General features: G+C 50.9%; 2 protein-coding genes across 2 annotated transcripts in view; one reads left to right on the top strand and one right to left on the bottom strand.

Annotated features, from left to right (window-relative positions):
- TBCD (tubulin folding cofactor D) overlaps positions 1-26,556 on the top strand; it is a 139,918-nt gene that overhangs the window by 48,806 nt on the left and 64,556 nt on the right. The window lies entirely within an intron of this gene.
- ZNF750 (zinc finger protein 750) lies at positions 909-3,159 on the bottom strand. Its single transcript, XM_068975822.1, has 2 exons — positions 1,718-3,159; positions 909-1,578 (listed from the first exon to the last, which is right to left on the bottom strand). The coding sequence occupies exons 1-2, from the start codon at positions 3,157-3,159 to the stop codon at positions 909-911; spliced, it is 2,112 nt and encodes a 703-aa protein (XP_068831923.1).

Here is a 26,556-nt window from a genome sequence, read left to right as displayed (position 1 = left end):
CGTTTGGTCTCCACGGGTACCCCAGGCACGTGCACTCACCCAGGCTTGATGGCTACTGGTGGACAGTGGACGCGCATGCACCCTCACACGCACACTGAGGCATCCTCACCCTCAGTTTTAATTGCTGCTGCCTCAGTTATTTTTCTTTTTCATTGAGTTTATTTATTGTTGCAAAATACAACACAGCATTTATGCTTATCTTCTTTTTAAGTAGCCTCGAATTTTACCTATGAGTTTATTGGAGAATTAGCAACATGTACATCATTTTAGGAAGTGGAAAACCAGGCCGAATGTGTCAGAAGACGCACCATAATGTAGAGAAGACAGAGCACGTTGAGAATAGCTTCCCCAGCAATGCACTCTTCCCAGTGGAAATAAATTACTTGTATAAATAGCCTCTTGCTGTCTATGATTCAGTCATAACAAACAGCGTTTTTACATCTAGCACTTTAATGCTAGTACTGGAAATGTCTTTTCCTGGCATTTTTTTCCCCCCAGTAATTGTTCTTTACTTTGAAACACATAGTAGACATTATAGAAAAAAACAATTAAAAATAAGAAAAGTATTTTTAAAGAGAGTTCCTCTAAGATGCTAACACTTAAAAGTTACCTTTCGGTCCTGTGCATTTCATTTGACATTTTGCATCAGGTCCTAAAGTGTGAGTCATTCAAATATTTTACAGCCAGAAGTAGAAGCACCTTTTAACGTTTATGCTTAATATTTACAAAACCGGGTTGAGTTGCAGCTTTATCTTAAATTTTTTTTTTTTCCTATTTTGTGGAGAAGACAACTGAGTTGTCAAGATTGACCAGACGAGAAAAATGAGGGCCGGGGTGGGGTTTGCTGCTGTCTTGCCTACATTGCAAGTCGTGTTTGTGGCCGCAGCTCTGGCCGCCAGGGAGCGGCTCTAAGACACCCGAGTTCTCTTCCGGAGTGTGAACACTCTGGCTGTGTCACTGGGCTTTGCCTTTTTGGATCCCTGCTGGCCCTTCCCCGCCTCCCTGGGGCTCGTCCTCTTTTGCCCTTTGGGTCTGAGGTCGCACTGAGCCTCCTGGCTCTCTAGGGCCCTGGGGGTGGGTGCATCTGGCTGGCAGGTGGGCTCGTGGGCCGCGGGCTCGACATTCCCCGGGCTGTAGGCTGCCAGTTGGCAGAGGGCCACAGCCGCTGTCTGCTTCTGCTCATCGCTGTCAGCTGCACGTATATCCTGGGCCTTCCCAGTGGGGCTGCGCACCGGGGCCTCCACAGAGCTGGGGTCAGGCCTGTCCCCAGAACTTGCAGGTTCCCTCTGCTGAGTTGGAGAGGGGGTGGGGGCAGTGGCAGGCTCGGCCCCTCGAGGGGGGCTGCACATAGAGGGCCTTGAGGTCAGGGCGTTGCAGGGGTCCTTCACTGAGAGGTTGAGGGGTGCATCCTGCGGCTCCACGAATCCTCCATGGGCAGGGCTGCACGCGGCAGCCGGCTCAGCCTCTGGTTTTGTGGACAGGTTCAGTGGGGCTGCCCTGGAGCCGTCCTCCGGGCTGGAGGGGGCGGCCTCCAGGCTCCCCAGCTGAGTTGGAGCATCTGTGCTCAAGGCCTCGAGGCTGGAAGAGAGACAGAGAGGGCGTCACAGGGACCTTGCTAAGGGACCCTGCCCACGGGGGGTTTGGGCAAGTGCCATTCCCTCTGACTGAGCCCAACCAGAGACATGACTTCAGAGGTTTGGAAAATGGACTCGCTTACCTTTTTGGAGATGCCGCTCTGCTGTCTGGGGCCTGGGAATGTGGGTGCTCCGTGTTCTTCTTGATGGGCTTGAAGGCTGCGAGGCCCTGTTCAGGTGGTAGGATCCTTCCTGGGGCACCGGAGGCGGGCCCATCTGGGAGGCCGCACAGGCCAGCGCACGGCTGGCTTGTCTGTGTGAAGTTGGTGGGACTCGGCCTTCCTGGGGAGCCTGTGGCCGCGCTGCCTGCGCGTGGGCTCATTTTGGTCCCTTCCGTGTCCCTCTGCCCATCTTTGGAAGGTTCTTTAGCCTCGGGAGTCGGACTCTCCTTCTCCAACTCTGTGTGTTTTTTGTGGGAGTTGGAGGAGTTTAACTTGGAGGGACTCAAGGCCTGGTAACCCAGGGCAGCTTCTTCCAGTAGATGCGAGCTTTGGTCCCGTGAAATGCCAGCCACGGGTGGGAGTCTGAGGCCGTAGGAGGAGAACGCAGACTCGGGTCTGTAAAATCCGTAAGGAATTGGCAGGCTAGAGTGATAGTGCTGGAAGAATCTGTAATGGTCGTATGTGGAGGGAGCCGGGTTCAGGTGCTTAGGGATGGGCCCTGGGTGAGGCAGAAAGTGTCTTTGGTCTTGGGCCCCGTAGACAGACAGAAGGGGGCTGTCACACTCGGGTGAGTTCCCTGCGAGTAGGTAGGGTGAGTAGATGGTGGCCAGTCCGTGCTCTGTGTAAAAATGAGGCGGGTACTCTGTGATGCTGGGGTGCACATACGGGGAAGCGGCACCAAAGCCCTTTGTGGATGGGATTTTATGTGGAAACTCAGGTGTGAGGAAGGGTGAGCCAGCTCTCCAGGGGTAGCCAGGGGTGTGGAAGGCAGACTTGGTGTGGAAAGAGGCAGCTTTGGCAGGGGCGTGGGTCAGGGCCAGCGCTTCAGGAGTCTCCGTGAGCTCCTGCCCTTTGAGTCTGTGCTCCCCCACTGGAACGAACGCTGAAGGCCGGACAGCTCCTTCCAGAACAGGCTGGGTGCCCACGGCAGCTTCTGGGGCTGGGCTTGGGGGTGCTGCTTCCTTGTGGGGAGTGGGCTTCTGTCCAAAGCACCTGTGAGGCCCGCGTGTGGGCAGGTCCAGGTTTTCCTTGATGTCGTCCTTGGCGAGGCCGTGTTGGAGCTTGGCATCCAGCTGTGAGAGCCCGCTTGGGACAGGCTTGGAAGAGGTGGGCTTCACCACAGGGTCGGGCTGATTGGTTTGCTTAGGGTCCGAAGAGTTTGGTTTGGAGCACTTGGGAACGCGATCTTGCTCAGACACTAAAGTGATGGAGTTTTTACAAAGACCGTATTTCATGTGGTTGAAAAGATGTGACTTTTCATTGCAAGTAAAGGGACACTGGAAACACTTGTACTTGAACGGCTTTCCTGGGGGCCTGGGGATGTAGTGTGGCTTTTTTGGTTTCCGCTCTTTGAGAAGGCTCATTTTCCTCCTGTGATTTGGTGGTGTCTGAGCCTTGCTGGCTCCTGTGTAGCTCAGCCTCGGTGGTTTTTAAGGAAGCAGGTCACCGCTTTTCCTTTGCTTTCCTTTCTGAGCGCTTCTACTTGAAGCCGGCTTCACGGGCTGTGGGTGTGACCAGGGAAGTCTTGCTCATTTGGGGACCAGGAGCTGAAATGGAGGAGCAGAGCCTTAGAGTCAGGATGCTGGCTAACAAGCTAATGAAGAACCAGCCTGAGCTGCCTGGCTCACGGAGGAGGAGAAGCAAAGGCCCCTGCAGGTGGTGTAACTGCTGAAGTAGGGGTAGGTATGAGACGGGCATCAGCCACCCCTCCGCGATGCCCCCGGTGCCACGCCTACAGTGCTCTCTGTTACCGTAGGGGGAGTGTGGTTGCAGAAGGGCTTAGTGGCGTTTCACAGAAAACCTGTAACTCTTGGGGTTTTGGGAACCTTTAACCTGTGATCTGAGGCCTCATGTGCCAGGAAGGTTGTGCACCCAGCTGACTGAGTGACTGCTGAGATCCCGCCCCCGTCCGTGTGCCTGGGGTTTCTGGACGAGTCCTGTCACCTGGACCGAGTGCTGAGCTCCAGTGCGACCTGAGAAAGCCTGGGCTCACACGTGCCTGTGACATTCACATTTGTGCTCACTGAGAACAAGGTGAGTGTGATTATAACATTCAGTTCATCTGCCCTATTTAATCACAGTGTTCTGTTCTACGAGGGAATATTTAAAAGTGAAGAACAAGTGAAAATGCGACATCCCCTCCTGGGCAACCCCCCGCCCGCTTCTAAATTCACAAATGAAAAGTCAGCTTTCTGAGTAGTGTTTGTGTTGGCCCGCATACAAACAGAAGTGCTGTGTTTATGTTGATTTGAATGATATTAAGATGCGATGAGCCTGTGAGTAAGCAGCTGTCCTCATGTGCTTCCGCCTTCCACTGCCCACCTTGGGTAGTAGCCCATCCCTGCCTGTTCTGGCCTTACCAGAAGGCAGAAAAGCTTAGCAGCCCTCCTGGCAAGAGGAAACCAGAGTGAGTGGTGCCTAATTTTAGAAATGATTGGATTCTGAGAGGAACTCAGCCCAGCCTTTAACCTGTAGAAAGGGCCTCCAGATTTCTTCCCCAGGTCCTCCTATCCCTGCCCAACCCCCAAGCTTAATCTCCCGAATTTCCTTCAGAGGTTGCTCTGCACACCCCTGAGTTCTCACTCTGCCTCATAAACTGAAGCTGAGAACAAAAGGCGTGAGGTCTGGGAGGATCTCGGCAGGGCCGGGTGCGGCTGCGCGTCCAGGACCAGCCCATGGGGTGACTGTGTCTTAGAGAAAGCCTGTGGGTGGGAAGGGCTGGGGGCGGTGGTGGTGAGGAATCGAGGCCGGCACTTTAATTTGCGTAAAAGAATGTCGAAAGGACTTAGCTTCTCAATATTTTTAAACACTTTAAAAAATAAACTTATAAAGGAAATAACGTGCAACTGCAGTTTTGTTTTAAGGAATGAGTAAATACGGTTAGTTCTGAGCCTTGTGAAATTGCTTGTATAAAGCATCACCTTCTAGACATCGGGTTGGTTAAAACACTGAGCTGGAAAGCAGCCCTTTAAAAATAGAGAAATATGCATGGGAAATCTAAGAGACTTGTTTTCACAGAATAAAATGTAGCTACCCTCTGTGCCGTCTCACACATTGGAGATGAGGTAATGGGTAGTTTGCGAGAGGAGGGCTTAAGCAGGGAGGGAGTGGGATTTTAATTTCACTTGGATATCTTCTTTAAAAAAAAAAACAAAACCCTGATCTTACTCTCAGCAGACTGGTTCCTCTGCTCATTATTTTCATATTTCTTAAAAACACAAAGAACCACTCTCCCCCCAACAAGCTGCCTCTGTTAACCTGTTTTATTGTCCCATCCCCTTGAAAACCTGTTTCTGAGAAGTGGTTTGGGTGGCCTGCTGCCTTCTGTCGTGGGGAGACTGTCTGCAGAGCAGGGTTGCTCAGGTGCATAGTTTGGATGAGAAACAAGAGTTTTGGCTGCCCCCTAATTGGAGAGGTGGGGTCCGCAGGCCCTCTTTGGGGGTGTTCATTGGTAGGGTACCAAGTGGGCAGCGGCCAGCCCGGCGGCACCTGGTGCCCAACTCTCGCTCGTCTTCCTCCTCTCCCCCTGGGAACAATTGCAGGAACTACGCGCAGTGTGAAAGCCCAGCTTGGTTAAACATGTGGTCACAGCTTTGCGTCTTCCTAATTTCCCCTTTTATTAAGGGAAAATGCGAAATAGTTTACGAGTTCAGTCCATACCTTGTGGGGCAGGTGTGCTCTGGGCTATAAAAGCATTATTTCCTGCCTCCCGTCAGGAAGCGATTCCAGCCAGCTCAGGGCCAGCCTGATAAGTCAGGGCAACCTGTGCTGGCACGTCCCATTATGCTCCCTGATTCTGAAGGCGTGAGAACCTCTGCAAGTCAGGTTCCCATGATTGTATAGGATATGTTATGGCAGAGATCTGAAAACTGATGATTTCATCACTAGCTGGAAGCACGGTGATCAAAATGATGACAGTTGCAAAACGTCTCATCAAGTGTGAGCCCGAGAGTCCTGGTGGTACCAGGAGTGAACACAGACACACACCTGCTGCACCACCCCGGACCTGTGAGCTCAGACCAGCCGAAAACCCCTCGGGTTTAAGATGACGATGGTGTTAGCTTTAAAAGCAGTATTGTCTGATATTGCTCATACTTTGAGGCCAAAATATAAAATAAGCTCACTTTGGTTAAGTTTTCTCAAAGGTTTATAGGAGATCGGTTGTATGTGAGTTATCACAGCGTTACTCAAAATAATAGTTTGGGAACTAATTGCTCTTGTGTCAGTATGTACTTTTTTCAGTCAGAGGATCTTGTGCCCGCAGTTTTGGTCTGAACGTTTAGTTCTTTGGTCAGCGATCTTATAAGAACAGTGAACAGGTTTCAGGGGATGGTTTCCTTGGTGCCAGTGCTCCGGGAGGTGAGAGTATTCCGGGGCGCAGCTGTTGGAAGGTGAGCCTGGACGGAGTCACAGGGGCAGCAGCTATAGTAACTTTGAGTAAACTGACCTCTCCAGGGTTGCACAATTCACTAATTAAAACAAGGGAGTGCAGCTGCTTCAGACGCCGATGGAGACGAACTAGTTCACTGGGTTATAAAAATGCAATCATGTCAGAGAAATAAATGGGGTAAGATTGAGGCTTCTGTAAGCTTCCAAAGGGGACAGCCTCTAGGAAGATGATGTCAGTCTGTGGGTTCTCTCTTGCCCAGGTGAGGTTTACAGGGTGAGAAGCTAAAGCTGAGTGCCCGGGACCTCATTGGTCTGGTCATCCGCAGAAACAGGGTTTGCCCATCTCTGGTCAGTTTATATCTGCCAGACCTGGTGCAGGCTGGCAGCGGGGTGGGGATGGGAGAAAGAAAGGGTGTTGTTGCCAAAACAATATAATCCAGAATTTAAGTTTAGATTAGTAATCAGAGGTGAAGTTTTTCTGAAGGGGATAAGATTGGTGTTTCACTGTCCTTGTCCTGGGAAAGCTGGTACAGTCTGGGGGCTGGTGGGGTGGGGCGCGGGGTGCCATACAGGGAGAGGTTAAGAGCAGGGCCCTCGGTTTGGCTTTCCTGGGAGAAGTGCAGCGTTAGCATGTTAGTTGAAAATGCAGATGTTAGCCTAGTCCTAGAAGGTTATTTGTGGGACAGTGTCTTCCACCCTTCTTACACCTCTCACTGGGTCAGCAGGAGCCGTGGGGAGCCCTGCGTGTTAGGTCAGGGTGCTGTCCTCGAATGCAGGGGGGGTCCCTGCCTGCCTTCCTGCCTGCGAGCAGCTGTTGGCGCGAGGCTGGCCCTCAGCTGTGCCCTCAGCGGAGTCGGGTCCCACCCTGAGGGGTGTGGGTAGGGAGCAGGGCCAGAGGGACACTGTGGCCCCTGGCCCGAGCCCATTCTGTTTCAAAACACCCCCCCGTGACCCCTCACGTGCCGCCACCCCTGCCCACGTCCCACCCGGAGATCGGGGAGCTGGCTGCGGCGTCCCCTCCCACAGGCCTGGGTGGTGCTGCCCACACGGCGCTCTGAGCCACCTGTGGTTTCGTGTCCACAGGCTTTGTCTGCCTGTTTCAGAAGCACTGAGGTGCCAGTGCGCGTCTTGCAGTAGCCTCCTAAGTGTGGACAAGTGTCTCCATAGTTGCCAGTCATTAGGGTGATAGTGAGTGACCAGTGTGTTTAACAGTTTTCTAGAGAGTCTGAACTCTGAAAAACAGGCAAGAGAAAGATGTTTTCTGAACTTTGATAGGACACAATAGAGGTAATTATAGCTTAACTTTATGGGGCATTGCTGTGACGTGCCGGGTAGCTATGCATATCACGCGTACTAACCTCTGCACTGGAAGAATCTTCCACCCTCCCCAGTGGTGTCCAGCTGCCTGGCAGGGAGCCTTGCCAGGTAGCGCGTTCTGAAGGGCATGCTATAATTACGATATTGTGATGTGGCATTATTGCATAACTCAAGGACACGCCATTGTCGCCTACCCACTTCGGTGTCGCAAGAACAAGATTTGTGAGTTTTACTCCCAATTGAGCTTTTCCAGTGATTAACCACCACTCCCTCCCAGACTTTCAGTTCTTTAAAATGAAGGATAAGCATGAGGGCAACCATGACCTAGGGTAAAAGATAGTTTTCTGGGATATAGTTTGGAGAAATGGATCCAGGAAGACAACCAGGGGCTCTTTCTGGTTTCAGCCAGAGACCCTGGGTTACAGACAGTGTTCAGCAGTGAACGCACAGCTTTAATGTTCGGGCCACCTCCCTAAAGCCAGAGCTCCAAACTGCCCGCCTCCTTACCTTAAAGCACCAGGTTAAAGCATTGGAAGGATTTGGCTAATACAAAATAAAAATCAGGGTAACAAGTAGACAGATTTTCATTACTTTAAGTCTGATGTTGGCCAGTCTGACCAATAATTTGATCAGTAATTGTTTTCATGCAAATTTATGAGAAACTTTTTTAAGAGTAAGAAAATTCCTTTTTGTATGTACAGAGATCCTCTTTAGTTAAGATGTTTTTTTGTTTACTTGGTAAGCTTATGTCAAAACAGCACTTATTTTAAACTCCAAAAGGTTTGAATTTTTTTTCCTCTTTAATATTTAATTTAAAATTTTTGGGGAGAGAATACATTCACAAAGTTTGGAATTCAAAAAGCGTGAACAACTGCACGGTAAAAAGTCTCACTCCCACCTCTGCTCCCCAGGTCTCTTCCCCAGGGACTGCCAATGTTAATCATTTTTTTAATCTAAAAGGTTGTAAAATTAAATTATAAATTAAGATCTGCAGCTATCTATGTATATATGTGGTCCTTTTATGTTGAAACTTGTTAATTTTTTAAGGTGAAGAACAGATAAGCATAACATCAAATTGAGTTTGAGTTTAAAGTTGTTGAATTTTATGGTAGAAATGAGAACTTCACATCCAAATAAACTCGTTTATACTCTTAGAATAAAGTGTAAGCCTTATTAAAAGTTTTGTAATAATGGTCTCCTTTCCAGCAGTGCACCTGCTGGGTCCTGAGTAATCCACAGAGAAGAGAGCAGGGCAGAGAGACTCCGGGCAGGTGATTCACTGAGCAGATAGTTTTAAGATATATCTGAGAGGAGTTTGGAAAGAAAACTTGCATTTGAGAAGAAATAGTAGGTACAAATAGTAGGTACTTACCAGAGGTGGGGAGGTAGAAGCTGTGGCTGCCGGGCCGGAGCAGGACCTGTTCTCACGCTCGCTCTCGCTGAAACTGGAGCCGGCTGTTCCAGTGGGAGGGATTTAATGTAGGAGTCGAGCCCTCGGGGCGTAGAGATGCACCTGATATTCCTCCCGCCCGCAGCTACGATTCATGTGTTTGCACCCACCAAGCCGGCCAGCCAGTGCCACCTCCATGCCTCACGGCAGCTCCCTGCCCAGGTTTCCTGAGTGCCATGGTAGTGCCGCCTGGCTCTTTGTGAACTCGGGGGTTGCACACATTCGAGGTGAGGGTAGAGGCCTCCCAGAGGAGTTGTCGTGTGTGCAGGCGGCGGCAGCCGATGCTGACATTTAGCCTGAAATGCATCTCTTCTAACGGATGCCGACAGCCCCGGTGTCCTCCCCGTGAGGGTTTGACGGAACCTTTGTCACCCTCCACCCCGGGGACTGGGAGACCTGCCCGGGTCCTCCTGGAGAGCCGGAGGGGGCTCGCCTGGGCTGCCGCGGGGACTTGCCGGTGCACGCCCAGGACCAGCCCTGAGCAAGGCTGCCTTGCTGCGTGGCTGTGTGCTGCTGTTGGGAACGGCCTCCACGCCTGTCCTTGCTGCCCCTTTTTTTCTCTTCAGATGATTAAGACACTTAGTTTGTGATCCGGGGCACCCCCCCCCCCCCCCCCGCTTCAACTGCCTGCTGTCGAGTCACTGGCTGCCTCCACGCTCTCTGGGAGGCTGCATGTGGTGCAGGTGTGGGGATGGGGAAACGGGTGTGCCTGGCGTGGGTGCCAGGGTGGGCTTACCAGCCCAGATGCTGTTTTAGTTTTTTCTTTTTAGGCTTAAGATTTTACTTGGCTTTACCTTCACGTTTAATTGAAAAAAAAGGTCTTTTAGTTATTTTCATCCAAATTAGATATCCACAGAATTTAGAGCCTAAAAAAATAGTCCTGTCTTACCACGAAAAACCAGTGGTTCCTGCTGCTCCCCTCACCTCTTGCTGATGACAAGCCACCCAAAACAGGTGGCTTAAAAAATTTCCATTTTTATGATCTCAGATTTTTCGGGTCAAGAGTCTAGCCTGCTCCAGGCCGGCCTTGTGTGCTGTGGCATTAGTGGGCACTCAGCTGCCTCGTGTCCTGGGGGAGCAGCTGGTCCCTCCTCCTCCCTTTGTTTTCATGCAGAGGCCTCTCCAGGAGGGTGGTCAGTCTTACTCCATGTGGGACTCAGAGCGCAAAGCACCACAGGATCCCACTTGGCTCTCTGGGTTTGAAGGAGGGGAGGGGCCCCAACCTCTCAGTGGGAGGGTGTCACTGGCTGCTCCCCTCCCATCCCCCCCTGCCAGGGGCCCCACTTGGACCTTTTCTTAGCTGATGATTTTGGAAATGTACCTCCTTGATGACAAGTAACACTATTCTGTTGTTTGCTTTGTTTCCTCCACCCCCCTCACTGTGCCCAGTTTTGGGTGTTGTCTGTTGTCTTTATAGGAAATGAGAGTGTAGCCCTTGAACGCCTCTACCTCCACGCCTGCCTTCCCTGTCATCTGAGATTCCCTCTGCCTCTTTCCTGAATTGGAAGCCAGGCTTCCTGGATCTCATACTGTCTTCTCTCTTGGGTTGATCCTTCGTTTGAGTATCAGTGAAGCACAGCCCTTTAGTAGGCTCCTTAGAAAGAATGCGAGAGAGGCAAATCTTTGAGACCCTGAATGATTGGAAGTGTCTTTTTTCTGCCCCTCTATCTAGTTGATAGTTTGGGTAGGTATAGAATCCTAGGCCAAAAGGTATTTACAGTCAGTGTTTTGAAAGTGTTTTCCATTGATCTGGCTTTCAGTGCTGCTTCTGAAAAGTTTGATGTGATTCTGATCCCTGACTCTTTCCCTGCAACATTTTAGTACAAAAAATTTCAAACATATAGATGAGTCACAAAATTCACATAAGTGAATGCTCAGACACCCAGCACTGGTTCTGCAGTGAACGTTTTCTCTCCCCTCCTCTTTTCCACATGTTGATCCATCTCAAGCATTTGTTGCATTTCAAAGACAGACGTGTTCAGCAGGCGTGTTGTTGACTGTTAATACTTCTTTTGAAGGTAGAAGTCACACGTGATGAGGGCACAGGTCCCAAGAGTACCCTTCCATGAATCTTGGGCATGCCTTCTGTTGGGAAGTAGAGCACTATGATCACTGCTCGGAAGCAGCTGCTGGCTGGGTTTTCTTGCATTATAGATTAGTTTTACCTGTTGTAAAATTTTGTGTGAATGGTGATTCCTGGTTCTTCACGTGCCATTGCTTCTCTCCTGTAGGCTCTTTTCTCTGTTCTCACCTTTAGCTTTCTCTTCTATCCTACTGTTAAGATTTTTGGTTCCATGAGTTCGTGCTCACTCTCTGAGTGCTCCTTTCTTAGTATCTTATAGGTAGTGGTTGCAATAGGCTTCTCCAGTTTCTCTGAGAGTTTTAATGATGGCTTTTGACAGGTGGTGCTGTTCCTTCTGCAGTCTCCGTTTCTTCCACAAAGGTTTTCTTTTTTCATTGTGATTCCTCCTTCACCTGCTTATCATCGCCAGAGTTTACTCTCTTGGTGGGGCAGGGGGTGGTTAGGCACTTACTGAGTGTTAGCAATGTAAGGCCCTGTGCTGAGTAAACATTCTATCTCTATTAATCCATTTAATCACTGCAGTAACTCTTTGAAATGGGAACTTCAGGAGCCTGATTTGCAGAGTCAGGCAGCACAGAGAGGGTAAGTAACTTGGCCAAGGTCACCCAGCCTCAAGGACAACAGAGCAGAGTCGTCTCGGCAGTGAAAAGTTTGCACTGGGGGAGGGATGCCATGTCTGAGTTGAATCAGGGACTTGTACTCTGTGGCTGCTTCTGAGTCTGGGCTCTATTCTTTCATCCTCCTATGACTTAGAGTAGTTATCTGACCTGGGCCTCAGCTTTCCTATGTGTAGCAGGTACCCTGGAGGCCTCTACTCCTGGATTTTTCTGGAAACTGATGGGTTAATTACAGTATCCCACCAAATTGCCTTTGTACGGTAGGAATGGTATGTGTCACAGAACAAAACATCTTTGATGAAGGAAGCAGATTATTTATACTTTTGACCTTACAAGTAAATATCAGTTAGTTTAACTTTCAGTTGTTAGTGCTCCTCTGGGATATGGCATCTGGAGGAAAGGAAAAGGAAATGAAAACTACAGAAAACCCTAAGCATAATTTCAGTTTCTCAAATTTCGGTTGTTGTTAAGGACAGTAAGCCCTAACCAGCTGCCGAGACGACATTCAGTAAGTTCTCGGAGATGAACGTGTTCTTTTTCACTTGTTGGCTGGGTAGGTTTTCGTGGCTGGCACGTGCAGCTTTCTTTAGTTGCGGCAAGTGGGGTACAGTGTGGTTGCGGAGCACAGACTCTAGGTACACGGGCTTCAGTAGTTGCAACTTGTGGGCCTTGGAGCACAGGCCCAAGGTCTTTCCTGGTAGCTTATGTTCATGCACGTGTGTGCACATGTGCTCACGAGGCCTTTGTTCATTGGTTGGAGAATGAGTCCGGGGATCAGGACAGACACATTCCCAGACCCCTGCAGGAGGCCCAGGACCAAGGCTCCCGGTGCTGCCCTGCCCCGGTGCTGACCACCTCCCCCAGTCCCCAGTATAAAGCCTTTGGCCTGTGTGATGCACCTCGCTTGAGCTGAGTGTAGTGTGTACAGGGGCTGGACTTTCGCCCTCCAGGTCTTCAGGGTCCTCCCCTGTCAACATGAGAGAGCTGGGCCTGCGAGACCAAGTGTAGGGAGCATGGGGCACATGCCGGCCGAGGGTGGGGGCTGGAACTGTGATTGTGTTTGTCAGGTGAGGTACTTGGTGTCTCATTAAAAAAAGAAATCCTGAGGGTATCAACTGATCTTTTGCTTATCAAATAGTTGGAAAATAGAAATGAAAGTAGAGTTTATTTGGCTGTCCCGTGAGGTAGGCCAGGGGATGTGGGAGCGTCCAGGGAAAGTTTTATTGTTGGACGTTTACCTTCCTTTGATGAGTAAGTGGAGGGCTTCATTTGTAACTTGAAGTCTGAGATGTGTAATGCATTACTTGAATTTTAATTTGCTTATGATCCCAGTAAGGCCGCTGTTGGAACATATATGGACAGGAGCTGCTCTGTGTTTTGGAAGGGAGTGCACTGGCCACTTCCCAGCCCGGCCGACCTGTGTCCTGTGCTCCTGGACGGTGGCTGTAGGGCTTCCGGTTTCGGTGTCTGTGGCCTGTGGGCAGCTTTTGTGCTGGCAGCTCCCGAGACTCCTCCCTGATGACACCTTCCCCCAGGGAGGTGTGGAGCCCAGCCGAGCTGAGCTGGACCCAGGGCTCCTCCTCACCTGGCCGGCCTGCGTGGGGTCCCAGGCTGGGAGGAGGGGCTCTGCTGTGGGCAGGGGCTCTGAGCCCAGTGTGATCTGGGCTGTGGCCTCTGTGTCTCAAGTGAAACTTGAAACCATGAGCTCCGGCTTGTTTTGTCTTTGGCTGGGAGAATGATTCAGGTTTGTGAACTTGGGCCAAGATTCGAGGGTTCCCACAGCTTTCCTCTCCTCTTCCCCTCTGCCTGCCCAACAGTATCTGCTGATGTTTCAGGGTCCTCGCTGGTCGCTTATCAGGCTCATTATGGTTTTCCCAGAGCAAGTGACCTGGTCCTTACCTCCTTTTATTGAATTTGTTATGTGCGTATGTGTTTGTTTATTCATTAAACAAATTTTTTTCAGCTGTGCCATGTGGCTTGTGGGATTTTAGTTCCCCAAGCAGAGACCGGACACACGCCCCCCACAGTGGAAGCACAGAGTCCTAACCACTGAACCGTCAGGAGATTCCCTGGATTTGTGTTTTAAAAGGGCTTTTTGCCTGATGTCTCTGGATATGTTCACACATATAGAAGTTGCTTAGTTAAAGTAAACAAGGCCAAGGAAAAGATAGCACACCGATTTTTGTCTCATGCTACAATTAACATCAGTGAGAACACAGCAGTGAAAGAGCTGTGAACAGACTAAAGACAGTGGGGAACAGGCCCCTGTAGTCGCTCCCTTGTTCTAGTGGAGCTGGGCTGCCAGCCCCCGTGCGTGTGGTGTCGCGTTGCTCCGCCGGCCTGGCTGACTTCCTGAGCTTGGCCTCCAAGGCCACCGTAGAGCTCCATCCGTGGCGTGAATCTTTTCTCCTTTTATTTCCAGACATCGTTTCAGTTCTTTTTAAAATCTTCCTCGGGTGCTTCACTGGTTTTCATTCCTCCTCTTAGTATTCTAGGCCTCCAGTTCCAGTGTTGCCTTTCTTTGAAGATTTACGCATGTACGTTTGGCTGCACCGTGCCTTTGTTGCTGCACGCAGGTTTCCTCTAGTTGCTTCTCTGGTAGTGGGGGCTCTCTTCGTTGTGATGATGGGCTCTGAGGTAGCACTGGCTCAGTAGTTGGGGCGCAGGGGGCTCAGTCGCCCTGCGGCGTGTAGAATCTTCCCACAGGGATCGTCTGCTGCATTGGCACGCAGATTCTTAACCAACTAGACCCCCAGGGGAAGCCCCTCCAGTGTTATCGTTTAGGTTCTGGTTTTATCTGGAGTGCTTGGGTTTCTGTCCGTTTGTGGCATCTGGAGAGACTCCCTCAGGTGTGTGCTTTTCCTGTGTGATTTTACCGTGACTGCTTTTCATGCCACCTGTTTCGAGGCAGCTGGTTATGGTTGTCCAGAACCTGGGGGACAGCTGGAGCTGGCTTCCTGTGTGTCCCTCAGCACAGGCTCATCCCTTCCAGGTGGTTCATGTGGCCCAGGTGGGGCTTTGACTCCTCGTGGAACTTCCCCTCTTCCAGGGTCCTGCAGGGCACGAGGCACTGCTGGCAGCTGTGCTTGTCCTTGTTTCCACCAGGAGTTCGGGCTGGGTGGCCTGGAGCTGTGCAGGGTCTCAGCAGGCCCAAGGCCACGTGTCCCAAGTCGGCCTGGGTGTCAAGGGCATAGGGCAAGTGGTGCTCCCAGGCATGCTTGCCAGAAATAACCAAAACAGCAGTTTGAGAATCTTCATTGAGTACCTCCTGGGCACCAGACATTGTTCTGTGAGTCTTCTTGGTCACCGTGGGGACCGAAGCATTCAGGTGAGAAGGGGCGGGCTCGTCCAGAACCGAGGGAACGATTGCCCCTCTTCCTCCAGCCCTGCGTTGGAAGGTTCCTGTCCACAGGCTGCCACCACACTGCCGCCGTGCCTGAGCTGGGTCCCCCTGCCGAGATCCCCTCCCCTTCTGACTCGGCCGGAAGGGCGTGCGTGAGGCGGAAGTCAGGCGGTGGCCACGCACTCTGGGCCGGATCCTGTGGCAGTGCTTCCATGGGGGTGTGTGTGGCCGCTGGTGTGCTGACACCACGATGCGGCTGCCCCCTCGCCCTGTCCTGTCACGGCTCCTCCCCTCCCCCAGGACTCCTCCCCAGCTCATCCAGACCCAGAGGCAGTCCCGTGGGGAGGCGTGCCAGCACTTCAGCAGCGTGACTGCGTCCTCCATGTTGGCAGCTGGGAGGCCAGAGGGTGGATGCAGCATTGTGGCGCGTGCCCAGAGGTCCCCCGTGTCCTGTCCCCTCCCCGTGCCCAGATCCCGCCGACACCAGTAGCAGAGACAGAGGGAACAGACGTGGGTAGCCCGGACACTTGGCGTCACCCTGACTGACACAAGTTGCTGTTATACTTGAGGACATGAGAAGCAGAAATCGTAGGGTTCCAGGGAGAAGTGGACGAATCTGTTGTCGTCCTGAGAACTCAGAACCCCTCTCTCCATTGCTGACAGTTCACGTATGAGAGAGAATAGTGGGATGAACTGGAATAGCAGGGAGCCTTGTATCTGAGACTTAGCAGGAGACAGGCCTGATTCTGTGGGTTCCTGTAGGGCTGTGCCGCTGTGGCTGAGGGGATGCTTTCTTAGACACAGGAGCGTTTACAAATGCGGCACGCTTACTAGTAAGGCTGTAAAACAAGTCTCAAGAAATTTCAAAGAACCACTGGTGTACAGACTACATTCTTTGACCAACAAAACAATGAAATTGAAAGTTGGATACAGAACGATGAAGGCATGACATGAGTATTTAGTTTGAAAATATATGATTTCTAAATAACACAGGAGTTAAAGAAGAAATCCCAGTAGAAATTCTGCAATAAAATTTTAAAGATAGAAATGAACAGTAACACAATTATATATCAGAACTCTCCAGATGCAGCTAGCCATGTACTTACAGGGCAATCTAAAACCTTAAGCAGGAATTGTGAAACCGTGGCCCGCGGGCCCAAGCTGGCCTTGGCCTGTTTTTGTATGGCCTTGGAGCCAAGAGTGGTTATTCCTTTTTTTTTTTTTTTTTTCCCCAACAGTGGTTTCTTTTTGAAAAGGGAAGTAGTCAGTGGTCTGCAAAACCTCACTGTTTGGGCTCTGGCCCTTTGTAGAAACTGCTGCTGACCCCTACCTTATCCTTCTTCCAGTGTTGTAAAGAGGAGAAGAAAGGCTCAAACTGCCAAGGAAAGAGCAAGGGTAGTAGCAGGGAAGACAGTGAAGGGGAGCAGGGGAGATGAGTGAGGGAGAAGACACAGGTCTGCGAGGATCAGTGGCCAAAAATGCCTCCCAAAGAGAGAGACCTCGACTCATCAGCAGAGCAGGAGGGAAGCGCATAAACCACCGTAGACTCCCGGATGGGGGCTGTGAGGCAGGTCCTGCAGAGAATGAAAGCCACATGTTCAGACTGTCTTTTGCTGGTAACTTTGATAGCTCAGACAAAAATAGACATTCTTAGAAAAATGTAATTTATCAAAACTGACCCCAGTAGAAGTAGAAAGGTAACTTACCTGTGCTTGAAGAATCTTTATTAATTACTTGAGATAGTAACTGCTTATCTATGAGATTTTAAAAATAGGTTCATTGGGATATAATTTAATTCTGTACAGTTCACCCATTTAAAGTTTAAAAATTAGTGGCTTTTAGTTTATTCGGAGAGTTATGCACCACAGTCAGTTCTAGAACATTTCATTACCCCCAAAAGGAACCCCGTGACCCTTAGCTGTCATCCAAAACCCCCATCCTCCTCAGCGATGCACAGCCACTAATCTGCCTCCTATTGCTGTGGATTTGCCTAATCTGATCGTTTCTGATAAATAGAATAATACAGTATGTGGTTCTTTGTGACAGGCTTCTCTCACTTGGCACGATTCAAGGTTCATCCACGTTGTAGCACGTGTATTTCATTCATTTTTTTTCTGAGGATTACTGCATAGTATGGTGTATTAGTTTGCTCAGGCTGCTGTAACAAAGTACCCAAGCTGAGTGGCTTGAACAACAGTTTTGGAGGTTGGGTGTCCTGAGGTCAGGGTGCTGGCAGGGCTGTTTCTCTCAAGGCCTTTCTCCTTGGCTTGCAGGTGGCCACCTTCTTGCTGTGTGTTCACGTGGTTGCCCTTTGATCAGTGTCTGTCCTGGATGGACGACAGCCCTCCTGGATTCGGGCCCATCCGTATGGTCTCCTTTTACCTTGATTACCTCTTTAAAGGCCCTGTCTCCAAATGCAGTCCCCTTATGAGTTATTGGGGGGATACAGTTCAGCTCATAGCAGAAGGACAGACCACACTGTCTATCCATGTGTCAACGGATGGAGATTTGGCTGCTGTTTTATGTTCCCGCCAGCAGGGCATGGGTTCCAGTTTCCCCATATCCTCACCAGTCCCTGTCATTTTACATTAAAAAAAAAAAAAATTGTAACCAACCTAGTGGGTATCTCATTATGGCTTTGATTTGCATTTCTATGATGACTAATAACGTTGAGCATCTATTCAAGTCCTTTGCCCATTTTTAAATTGGGTTGTCTTTTTGTTGTTGAGCTATACAAGCTCTTTGTAGTTTCTGGATTCTAGACTCTTAAGATCAGGTAGACAATTTGCAGATATTTTCTCCAGTTCTGAGGTTGTCTATTTTCTTGATCTCATACTGTGTCATTTTTGATGTAGAAATTTCACCCCCCCCCCTTTTTTTTTTTTGGCCGTGCTATGTGGCTTACAGGATCTTAGTTCCCCAGGGCTTAAACCTCCACCCTCTTCAGTCCCAACCACGGGACTGCCAGGGAATTCCCTCACCTTTGCTTTGATTCTCTCACTTGAGTTCTTTTTCTCTTTATGTGTGCAGTTTTGGGGGATGGGAATGTGTATATACATGTATATGTATGGTTTTTTAAAGAGTGTCTTTTTTTGGTTTTAAAATTTGGTAACTTTTTAAAATTAGTATTGAAATTATGAAAGAATTCATAGTTTGAAGGAAGTATTAAGCATGCCTGAGTGGTATGTGTTTAGAATTTATACGTGACACAAGTGTGGAAGCCATGCAAATTATAAAACAGCTTGTATCATATTACTGTATGTTATTTTTAAGAGTTGAAATTCATAGTTTGGTTCAAACCCAAGATTGTGACATTTATGATTACAAAGTGATTGAGTTGTGTGTCAGTTATATATGGTGTGCTCAGAAAGTCATGTCTGTCCACAAAGTTTATTATTTTAGACACTTTGGTAATATTTATGCTATTTTAATGGAAAATCTTGTTCTGAATCTTTTAGTGAGAAATTTTGCTACCAGGAAGAACCCTTTGTCCACTGATTTATTTCTATCTCTCCTTAATTTTGCCACCTGCTTGTGCTAGCAGCAGGCCTGTTTGGTGTTTGAAGTCCAGTGCAGGTTGGCTGATTCGATTGGGGAGCTAGTTGTTACCCAGGAAGACAGCTGGCGGGTTCATTTCACTTGAGTTTCAGGTTTGCTCATGGAAGTAGCCTGTTAGCAGGTAATGGGTCTGGAAGGGCACCATGGCGCCAGGACGAGGACACGGTGAGGTTGGTTTAATGTGCTTGGGATGAGGTTACTGTGCCCTTGCCGTGTTGCCCTGTGCTCGCTGCCCCCGTGGGCGAGGCTGCCCGGCACACAACAGTTCTTGCTCCCATAGGAGCCTCTTCGGGGCTGGGCGGCTGCACGTGCTTCCCTTCCTGGCTCCCACTGTGAAAGCCACGGGGCTGCCGCTCCGTTCTTCGTGCCAGTGTGGGCCTGTCCCTGGCCCCAGACTGGTCCCAGGCTTTGGGAAGGGAGCCCGCGGGAGTGCCCTGGGGAGCAGCCCAGTGGTCACACCAGGGGAAGATGCTCAGGCCTGATTTCTCACCCGGCAGGCCTGGTGCTGCTGCAGGGTTCTCCGCTTGCTCTGTGCTTGGGTGCCGTGAGAGTCGAAGTGTAGCTCTGGGCTGGGTCCAGATCTTCAGGGGATACAGCGGGCAGCAGAGGAGTGCTTGGGGGCCCAAGAAGTGAGGGTGGAGCTCTCCTTGGGCTGTGTCATGAGGAGGGGCCCATGGTGGGGATACCTGCCTTTATCTGGGCAAAGGGAGGATGGGGCCAAGTTCTCCCCATCCCTGGTGGGACAGCCCCTTGCTGGGCGGGCACCACCATGCCTGAGGGTCTGCCTTCACTCTTGGAGGTCAACGTGGGAGGTCACTGGGGCAGGCCAGGCAGTGTGGCTGTGTGAGATGCTTGGCTTGTGGTTGAAAGTCTGCCGTCCACACTCCCCTGTCCCAGCTTTCCAAGACGGTGACCCAGGTGGTTACATGAGAGGAGAAAACTCTTCAGAGCACTTAACCTCAGCCGGGTACAGGTGTGTCATCAATCAAACACGAGCGACCCATCGTCTGACATTTACCCTCCTTCCATCTGGCCGTCTGACCCTGGGCCAGGCCTCCAGTCCAGTGACCCTCAGCTCGGTGAAGGGGGATCTTTGGCAGCATGGTCCTCCAGTCCTGCCAGTCCTGAAATTTGTGCCCTGGACACTCTTGGGGCCAGTGGCAGTCTGGGCACTGTGGCCAGGAATCCAGGGCTGTGAGTCAGTGGCAGAACTGGTCCCTGACTTCCTGGTTAAGCCTTTAATTCTCCCGAACGCTTGTTTTTGCTTCTTTCAAGTTGTTGTACTTGGGCCACTCTGTCAGCAGCCGTGGGCGTTTCCTGCGCCAGCGGCACCACTGCGCCCCCTCCTCTGTCCCGCCCCCTCTCGTGCGTGGCCTTTGGCAAAGGGACTGGGTGGGCAGGCTCTGGGCCCCTGTGCTGTGTCCTAGGCGGGGGCAGAGAGATGGAAAGAGCCTGTGTTATCTTTCCCCGGGGAGGGTTATTCAGAGATCACGAGAGTTTAATTTGACAAGAACCATTACTTAGGTGGCCTGAAAAGAAAGTTCTGTAGACTGAGGCTGGGCAGGTCCTTTGGGGAGCCAGCACCCGCTGTGACAGCTGAGAACCAGGGGCCGCTCTGGCTCTGCTGCTGCTGCTAGAGCAGGGGAGCGCTTTTGTCTGCCGAGGATGGGACCTCCCCCTGGGGGTTCACATCTCACCTCCGTTCTGGGTGTTGGGAGAGTGTGTTTCTTGTCCCCAAGTCCTGGCCCCTGGCATGCACGGTGGGCACCTGGACCAGGTGTGGGCGGCACTGGTGAAATGGTTTTGTGCCTGTGTTTTCCTGGTGACAGCTTCCCCTGGGTACCCTTTGGCGTCCTCTAGTTCGAATTTAATAAACCGCAGCTGGGCGAGGAGAGAGCCCCTGTTCAGTGGCCTTGCTCCAGGCACTGTGGTGCTGCTTGTCATCGCTGCTGACAGAGTGACAGCTGCTCACGCACAGCCCTGACTCAGCGGGAAGTGTGTGCTGGCCGCAGGCTCTCTGCAGGGCGGGTGGCCCCGCATTGGGTCCAGCGGGGACGAGAGGTGTGGGGGCCACCTGCTCCCTCCTCCTGGGATGCACTTCCTCATCGGGGAGCGGGGGGATGCCGGGGACTTAGAGGAGGTGTAGGATGTTTTGATCTTAGAGAAACTGTCTGAAATTTTGGGTTTTCAGTGTTGAAAAAAGGGAATCAGTCTGTCAGTAGAAGACTTATTTTCTCTGAGGGTTATTTCTAAGCAAACAGTTGTATTTGCATTTTAGCATAGTCCAGTGATGTTTCAGTTTAGAAACTTTGTTTCCCAGCTAAGAGTTCAAGCAGTCAATTCCCACGGTGGCCGTGGACTCAGTCACCTGCGGAGGTTTCTACACGTGCAGGTGGCCACCCCAGGCTGGAGACCCTCCTCCACAGGCGGTTTTGCCATGTGCTGTGGGGCATGTGGGTTGTGACCAGCTGGGGAAGGCTCTTCTCCTTGGTGGTATGACTGAGATGTGGGGGCCGGTCACCTGGATGGAAAGTAGCTCCTTGCTTTCTCATGCTCCTTCTTTGGGGAGGCTCATTAATGTGTTTGGAGATGCAAGGATTGGACCTTAATCTTTTGCTGTCACTTGCCAATAGTCCAGGGGCCTGTGGTGAGAGAACCAAACCTCAGTTCTGCCTGTCCCTATACTTGTATTGTCCACAAAGCATCCAGGCACTAGCCTTATTCACAGATCAAACTCATGGTCACAGTTACATTAGGCTAGGCAACAGGTTGGGGGGTGGGAATAGGAAAGAGGTTTTCCTCCAAAGCATTAGACTGTCATTGATACACATGAAATTTGGAGAAGCTGAAAGATTGTCATGGTAAGTGTATTTCAAGAGGAGTAGAAAGGGGTCTGTAATCCTTCAGTTATAAAGAAGATTATGTTTGTGGGAAACATTAGGGAAATATTTCCAGGAGGAATGGCTTAAGCAGTTTAAAAAATTTCAAAGGATGTGTGTTGTTGGAGAAGGAGCAAGAGAGAGACACTTAGGTTCACTCGGTTTTGTACCTACTGTGTGCAATGCATCTTCTAGACAGTGTGGGCAGGGAGGCTGCTGTGGAGGCCGGGCTCCACATGCTGGCACCCTTGATGTATGCCTGAGCCACCTTGAGGGGAGTAGGGGGTTAAGTGGGGGACCTGCATTCACCCGGAGGTGTGGTCCTCAAGCCTTTCAAATGCTGATTCACCTTCAGGGGCAGTAACATAACACCTTCGGGTTTAAATGGAGAAATGTGTCTGTCATGTACACGTCCCAGTTCTCCATGCTGGCAGCCCTCCACGAGCTGTTTCTTAGGAGCGTCTTCCTTCCTCTTCCCATGGGGTCGTCTTCCTAGGCTCACTTCTTGGAGAAAGTGAGTAGAAGATGAGGAACCGTCCACATGCCTTGGAACTTCATTCGCTCTTCCAGGCCTCTGTGAAAGGACCCAGCATCATGATTTCGTGGAGAGCGCAGTTTGTCCTCAGGATGTAAAACCTGCTGTGTCCTGTGCTGACGTCTTACTGGGACGTCACCCTCACAGCTATCGTCCAGCCATCTTTGCTCGCACGCTTCTGCCCTTCTTCAGTAATTCTTTGAGCCCCCGCGTGCAGCATACGGCCCTGTGGGTGCTTCCTGACAGAGGCCCAGCTGTTGGCTCCTGCTCCGGCCTGCTCGAGAGCAGCTGGCCCCAAGAGAGTGGCTTCAGGGAGGCCTTGTCAGTGTGCCTTGTTGCTTATCTTTTGTGTCGATGGTGGCAGCAAAAAAGGTGCAGGTCGTCCTGTGTTCTGGGCCTGGTGGTAGGGAATTTGGGAGCCCCACGATTTCCGTTTCCTCCCTGGAGGCCCTTCCTCCCCGCCGAAGGCTCAGGTGCTGTCTCGCGTACTCGCCTTGTGTTCAGTGTCATCCTCATACCCTGTGGAAGTCGTGTTTCATTCGATAGGATCAGCAGCTCGTTTCCCCTGCGCCAGAAAGCTGGTACTGTGGAGATAATCTGTTGACTCAAAGCTGGCCCCACCACGGTCAGAAGGGCCAGCCAGCACTGGGTTGTCTCATGGTGTGCAGACCTGTCATGCCACCCCTGGGGATGGCCACACGTTAGCTGTCCAGGGGGCAAGATGTGGTGAGGACGTGGGCACAGACCTGGGAGGTCAGCTGCTGGGCCACACTGGTCAGCCCCTGTCTCCAGTCATGGCGAGTTAAAGACCTTAACACCCCGCAGTTCGTCCTGGGGCAGGGCCTCTGCGGCAGCACCCTGGGGGGATCAGATTCTAGAATCGGCCACCACTGTCCCCTCAGATGCTTACTGTACTGGAGAGAGGAGGTGCTTTTGTTTACATTCTACTGATACCTTAGTACGTCTGTATTTTAATTGATTTTTTAAGAGAAAGACATGGAATTGTCTCTTGAAATAGGAAAGATACACATTTAGGTTATTTTACAATGTAGTCCAAAAAGTGACATTTAAAAAAATTAAATTTTTAAAGAAAAGCACTCTTGATTGAAATCTTTATTAAGTTTTGAACACCTGGAATCATGTGAAATCTGTGTTTTTGGAGTCGTGTTCCATTGTGGCAGGTCACAGAAAGCGGCTGAGCACGCTGAGTCCAAGGTTACTCGAAGGGTTACTTGGAACCATCAGGATTAGAACAGTTTGTTTCTGTACCAGGTGGATACCAGATGTTTAGTATAAACAGTCTAACCAGGAGTTCCCGTGGAAAGCGCACCTGCTTGTCCAGCCTGGTGGAAACTTACCATGGTAGTCACAGGGGCATCTCCTACACTGGGCACTTGCTTTCTCAGCCAGTACCTTCCTTAAGCCTCTTGGGAGCCCAGGGAGCTGGAGGGGAGGAAGGAGGTACCCGATGTCACCTGGGTGGACGCTCTGGTAGCACAGGTGGCGAGGAAGCCATGGCTCAGAGGTTCTCAGTCACTCGGCTTCACTGGTACTGTGCCACGGCCACCCCGGTGGTGAGGTAGGGGTACCACTCTGGGTTGGGGCTGCCGCTTGGGTAGGGGGACTGCTGTGGGCTGGAGGAGGACTCCTGTGTGTGTCGTGGGTCACTGCTGTGGGAGGGCTTATCTTCCTGTGGCCTTGGCTGATGTCAGATCTTTTTCTGCTTTTGGTCGTTCTTATTTATTTTTGTTGCAGTATAGTTGATTTACGATGTTGCGTTAGTTTTTTAAAATACTCTTTTCCGTTATGGTTTATCATAGGATATTGACTGTATAGTTCTCCGTGGTGTATAGCAGGGCCTTGTTGTTTATCCATTCTGTATGTAACAGCTTACATCTGCTAACCCCAACCTCCCACCCCTTCTTCCCTCAGCCCCCCTCCCTTGGCGACCACACGTCTGTCTCTCTGTCTGTGCGACCGCTTCTGTTTTGTCGGCAGGTTCCTTTGTGTTGTGTTTTAGATTGTGTCATATTCAGATTTAGATGTAAGTGATGCCGTGCTGATCTTCTCTGTACCATCCTACGTTTGGTATATGTGCTGCTGAAGCCAGCACTCCGATCGTGAGAAGTGTTACTCTTCTTTGATTTGGCCTCTTCTCTAATCCGTGTTCCACACAGGAATGGTTCCTGTTAATAAATGGAACATATGTATCTGATGTTGAGCAGGACCCCGCTGTGATCCTGTCTGAAGTGTCAAGACTCCTGGGACCCATGCTAGCTGGTGGACCCCAAGGAGCAGTCATCCTGGTCCCAGGGTCCTTCCCCTGGTCTTGGCCTAGTGGCTAAGTGGTGTCCTCTGAATAGTGGAAAGGGTGAAACCACATTTTAAAGTGTGGTATTGCCTTTGTTAACGATTATGAAGATCGTGAGTGATCATTACGGACATTTGGGACAGTGACATGAAGCAGCAGCTAAGGAAACCTGGAATCTCGCTGCCTGGAGGTCAGCATGTTGAGGTTATACCAGGTGGGGGCCGTGAGCACCTGGGGCTCTCAGTGTGATGCTTGGGCTGGCTTTGCAGTCCAGGGGCTGGGCCGTCTCTCTACCTCGGTTCCCCTACCTCCAGGGTCAATCGGACAAAGGCCTGGCCCATAGTGAGTGCTGATTGTCACCAGTATCAGCACGTGAGCCATTGACGGCATGCAGCCTGCTTGAGGGTTCTGAGTGTCCTCCTGTTATTAAATATTCTTTGGGTAGCAGCATGCGTTGCATTGAGTGGCCCTGTTGTATTTAAACAGCACGCCCCGTCCCGTCATGGCAGGGTTTGTTTCTGCGCTTACGAACCATGGTGGCAGCAGTGCCGCTTCTGTGCCAAGTTGGGGACATAGCCCAGGAGGCCCAGGCACACAGGGGCAGGGGCGTCTGCTGGTGCTGCCCCCATAACTGGTTACCCGTACCTCCTGAGCCCATGGTGAGTGGCTTGCACACGGTGGTTCCTGCACTCTCCCCTCTGGACAGGTGCCCTGTGGATGGGTCATAGCCACACGGCCTACTGCATCAACACACAGGTCTGGAGGTTTTGTTGAAAGTCTGGTTCTGCTCGTGTGATCTTCAGAAACGGCCCTCTTGTCCTTATCTTTAACATTCCTATTTTTCCCCAAGTTTCCCCATCTGCTGTTTCCCCCCTTTTTAGGTTGGAATATTCCCATGATATATGTATGTGAGTTTTTTACATGTAATCGCCATCACATCCTTATCCATCATACCACACTTACCTTGTTTGTTATTCGCTTTAAAACTTTCTTGAGTGTATTGATCCACTGAGATTTGAGATGCTTTATGTAGGAATATTCGCTAATCTCTTCGCATGAGGGGACAGGGTGCCGTCAGATGGAAGAGTAGGTGCTTGCCCCAGTCTTGCTTTGCAGTTGTGTTACGCATTTCACAAGGTCCTGCCCCAACACTGTGGGCTCCTGCTCTAAAGTAGTCACTTCCTGCTGTCTTGCCATTGTGTTTCTCTTTGGAGGAGAGCCTTTATCCAGGAAATCCTGGACTGCATGCTTCCACTGGGACCTCTCGTGTTTCTACGGCACCTGGAGAGGGGAATGTCCATTTCTGGCCTCTGGACAGCTGAGCCTTGCCTCGCAGCCGCAGCACCATGGGCAGTGAGTGGGGGTGGGTCTTGTTCACAGGGAGGACATGTGGGAGGGCCTTGGGACCAGTGTGGCCACGTGACTTTCCTGCGGAAAGGGAGGCAGAGGGCTTCACGGGTGCTCCCCTGTGGCAGGGTGCGTGTGCTGGGAGCACCTGGGGGGAGGGGAAAGCAGGTGGTGTGCGGGCAAGGTGCCCACCCCAGCAACACAGGATGCCCCAAGACCCTGCTCCATCGTACCTGTGGAGATGAGCCCTGGCTGAGGTCTCCCAGGGTCTGTGGGGCGGGCATCCCTCACCCTCCAGGGAATGCCGGTGCCCAAGCCTGCGCTTGCCCCCGCGTGCAGAGTGGTTGGTGCTGTGGCTCGCAGTGCTGCCACAGGTCAGCCTTTGGGATAGTTTTTTCAGATGTCCTGTGGGAACTAAAAACTAAATGTCGGTAGAACCAGATTTTCTGTCCGTCATATCCTTTCTCCCAGCAAATTCAGCATGTTTTTTTCTGAGCAAGTTGGACTGCATTCTTTAGGAAGGTATGATGGCTGTTTGTACTGGTGGCTGAAATAGAAGTTGAGTGGTGCTTGGGCACGCCTGCTCCCGGGAAACTGGTGCTTTCCTGGGCTCAGACCAGGCAGGCAGGCTCCTGGCTGCATAGGCAGTTCCATCCATCATGTGCCGAGGCTCAGGGGCATCTTGGGAGACTCAGCCAAATGCGTCTGGGAGATGTCATTCTAGTACTACTTGGGAGATTTGGCGCAGTGCATCCTGGTAGATACTGAAGTGCATCTCAGGGGACATGGCTCAGTGATTCTGGGAGACTTGGCCCCATGCAGTGATATTCCTTATGTGATGAGTTTGATTTTGAAGTAGTATGTTGTTCAGTTGCTCAGTTGTGTCCAACTCTTTGGGACGCCATGGACTGCTTGAATTAGTATAATTCATT

The sequence above is a fragment of the Capricornis sumatraensis genome, chromosome 8, assembly GCF_032405125.1.
Source record: "Capricornis sumatraensis isolate serow.1 chromosome 8, serow.2, whole genome shotgun sequence".
Taxonomy (NCBI): domain Eukaryota; kingdom Metazoa; phylum Chordata; class Mammalia; order Artiodactyla; family Bovidae; genus Capricornis; species Capricornis sumatraensis.
This window is presented reverse-complemented; position numbering and strand designations above follow the sequence as displayed.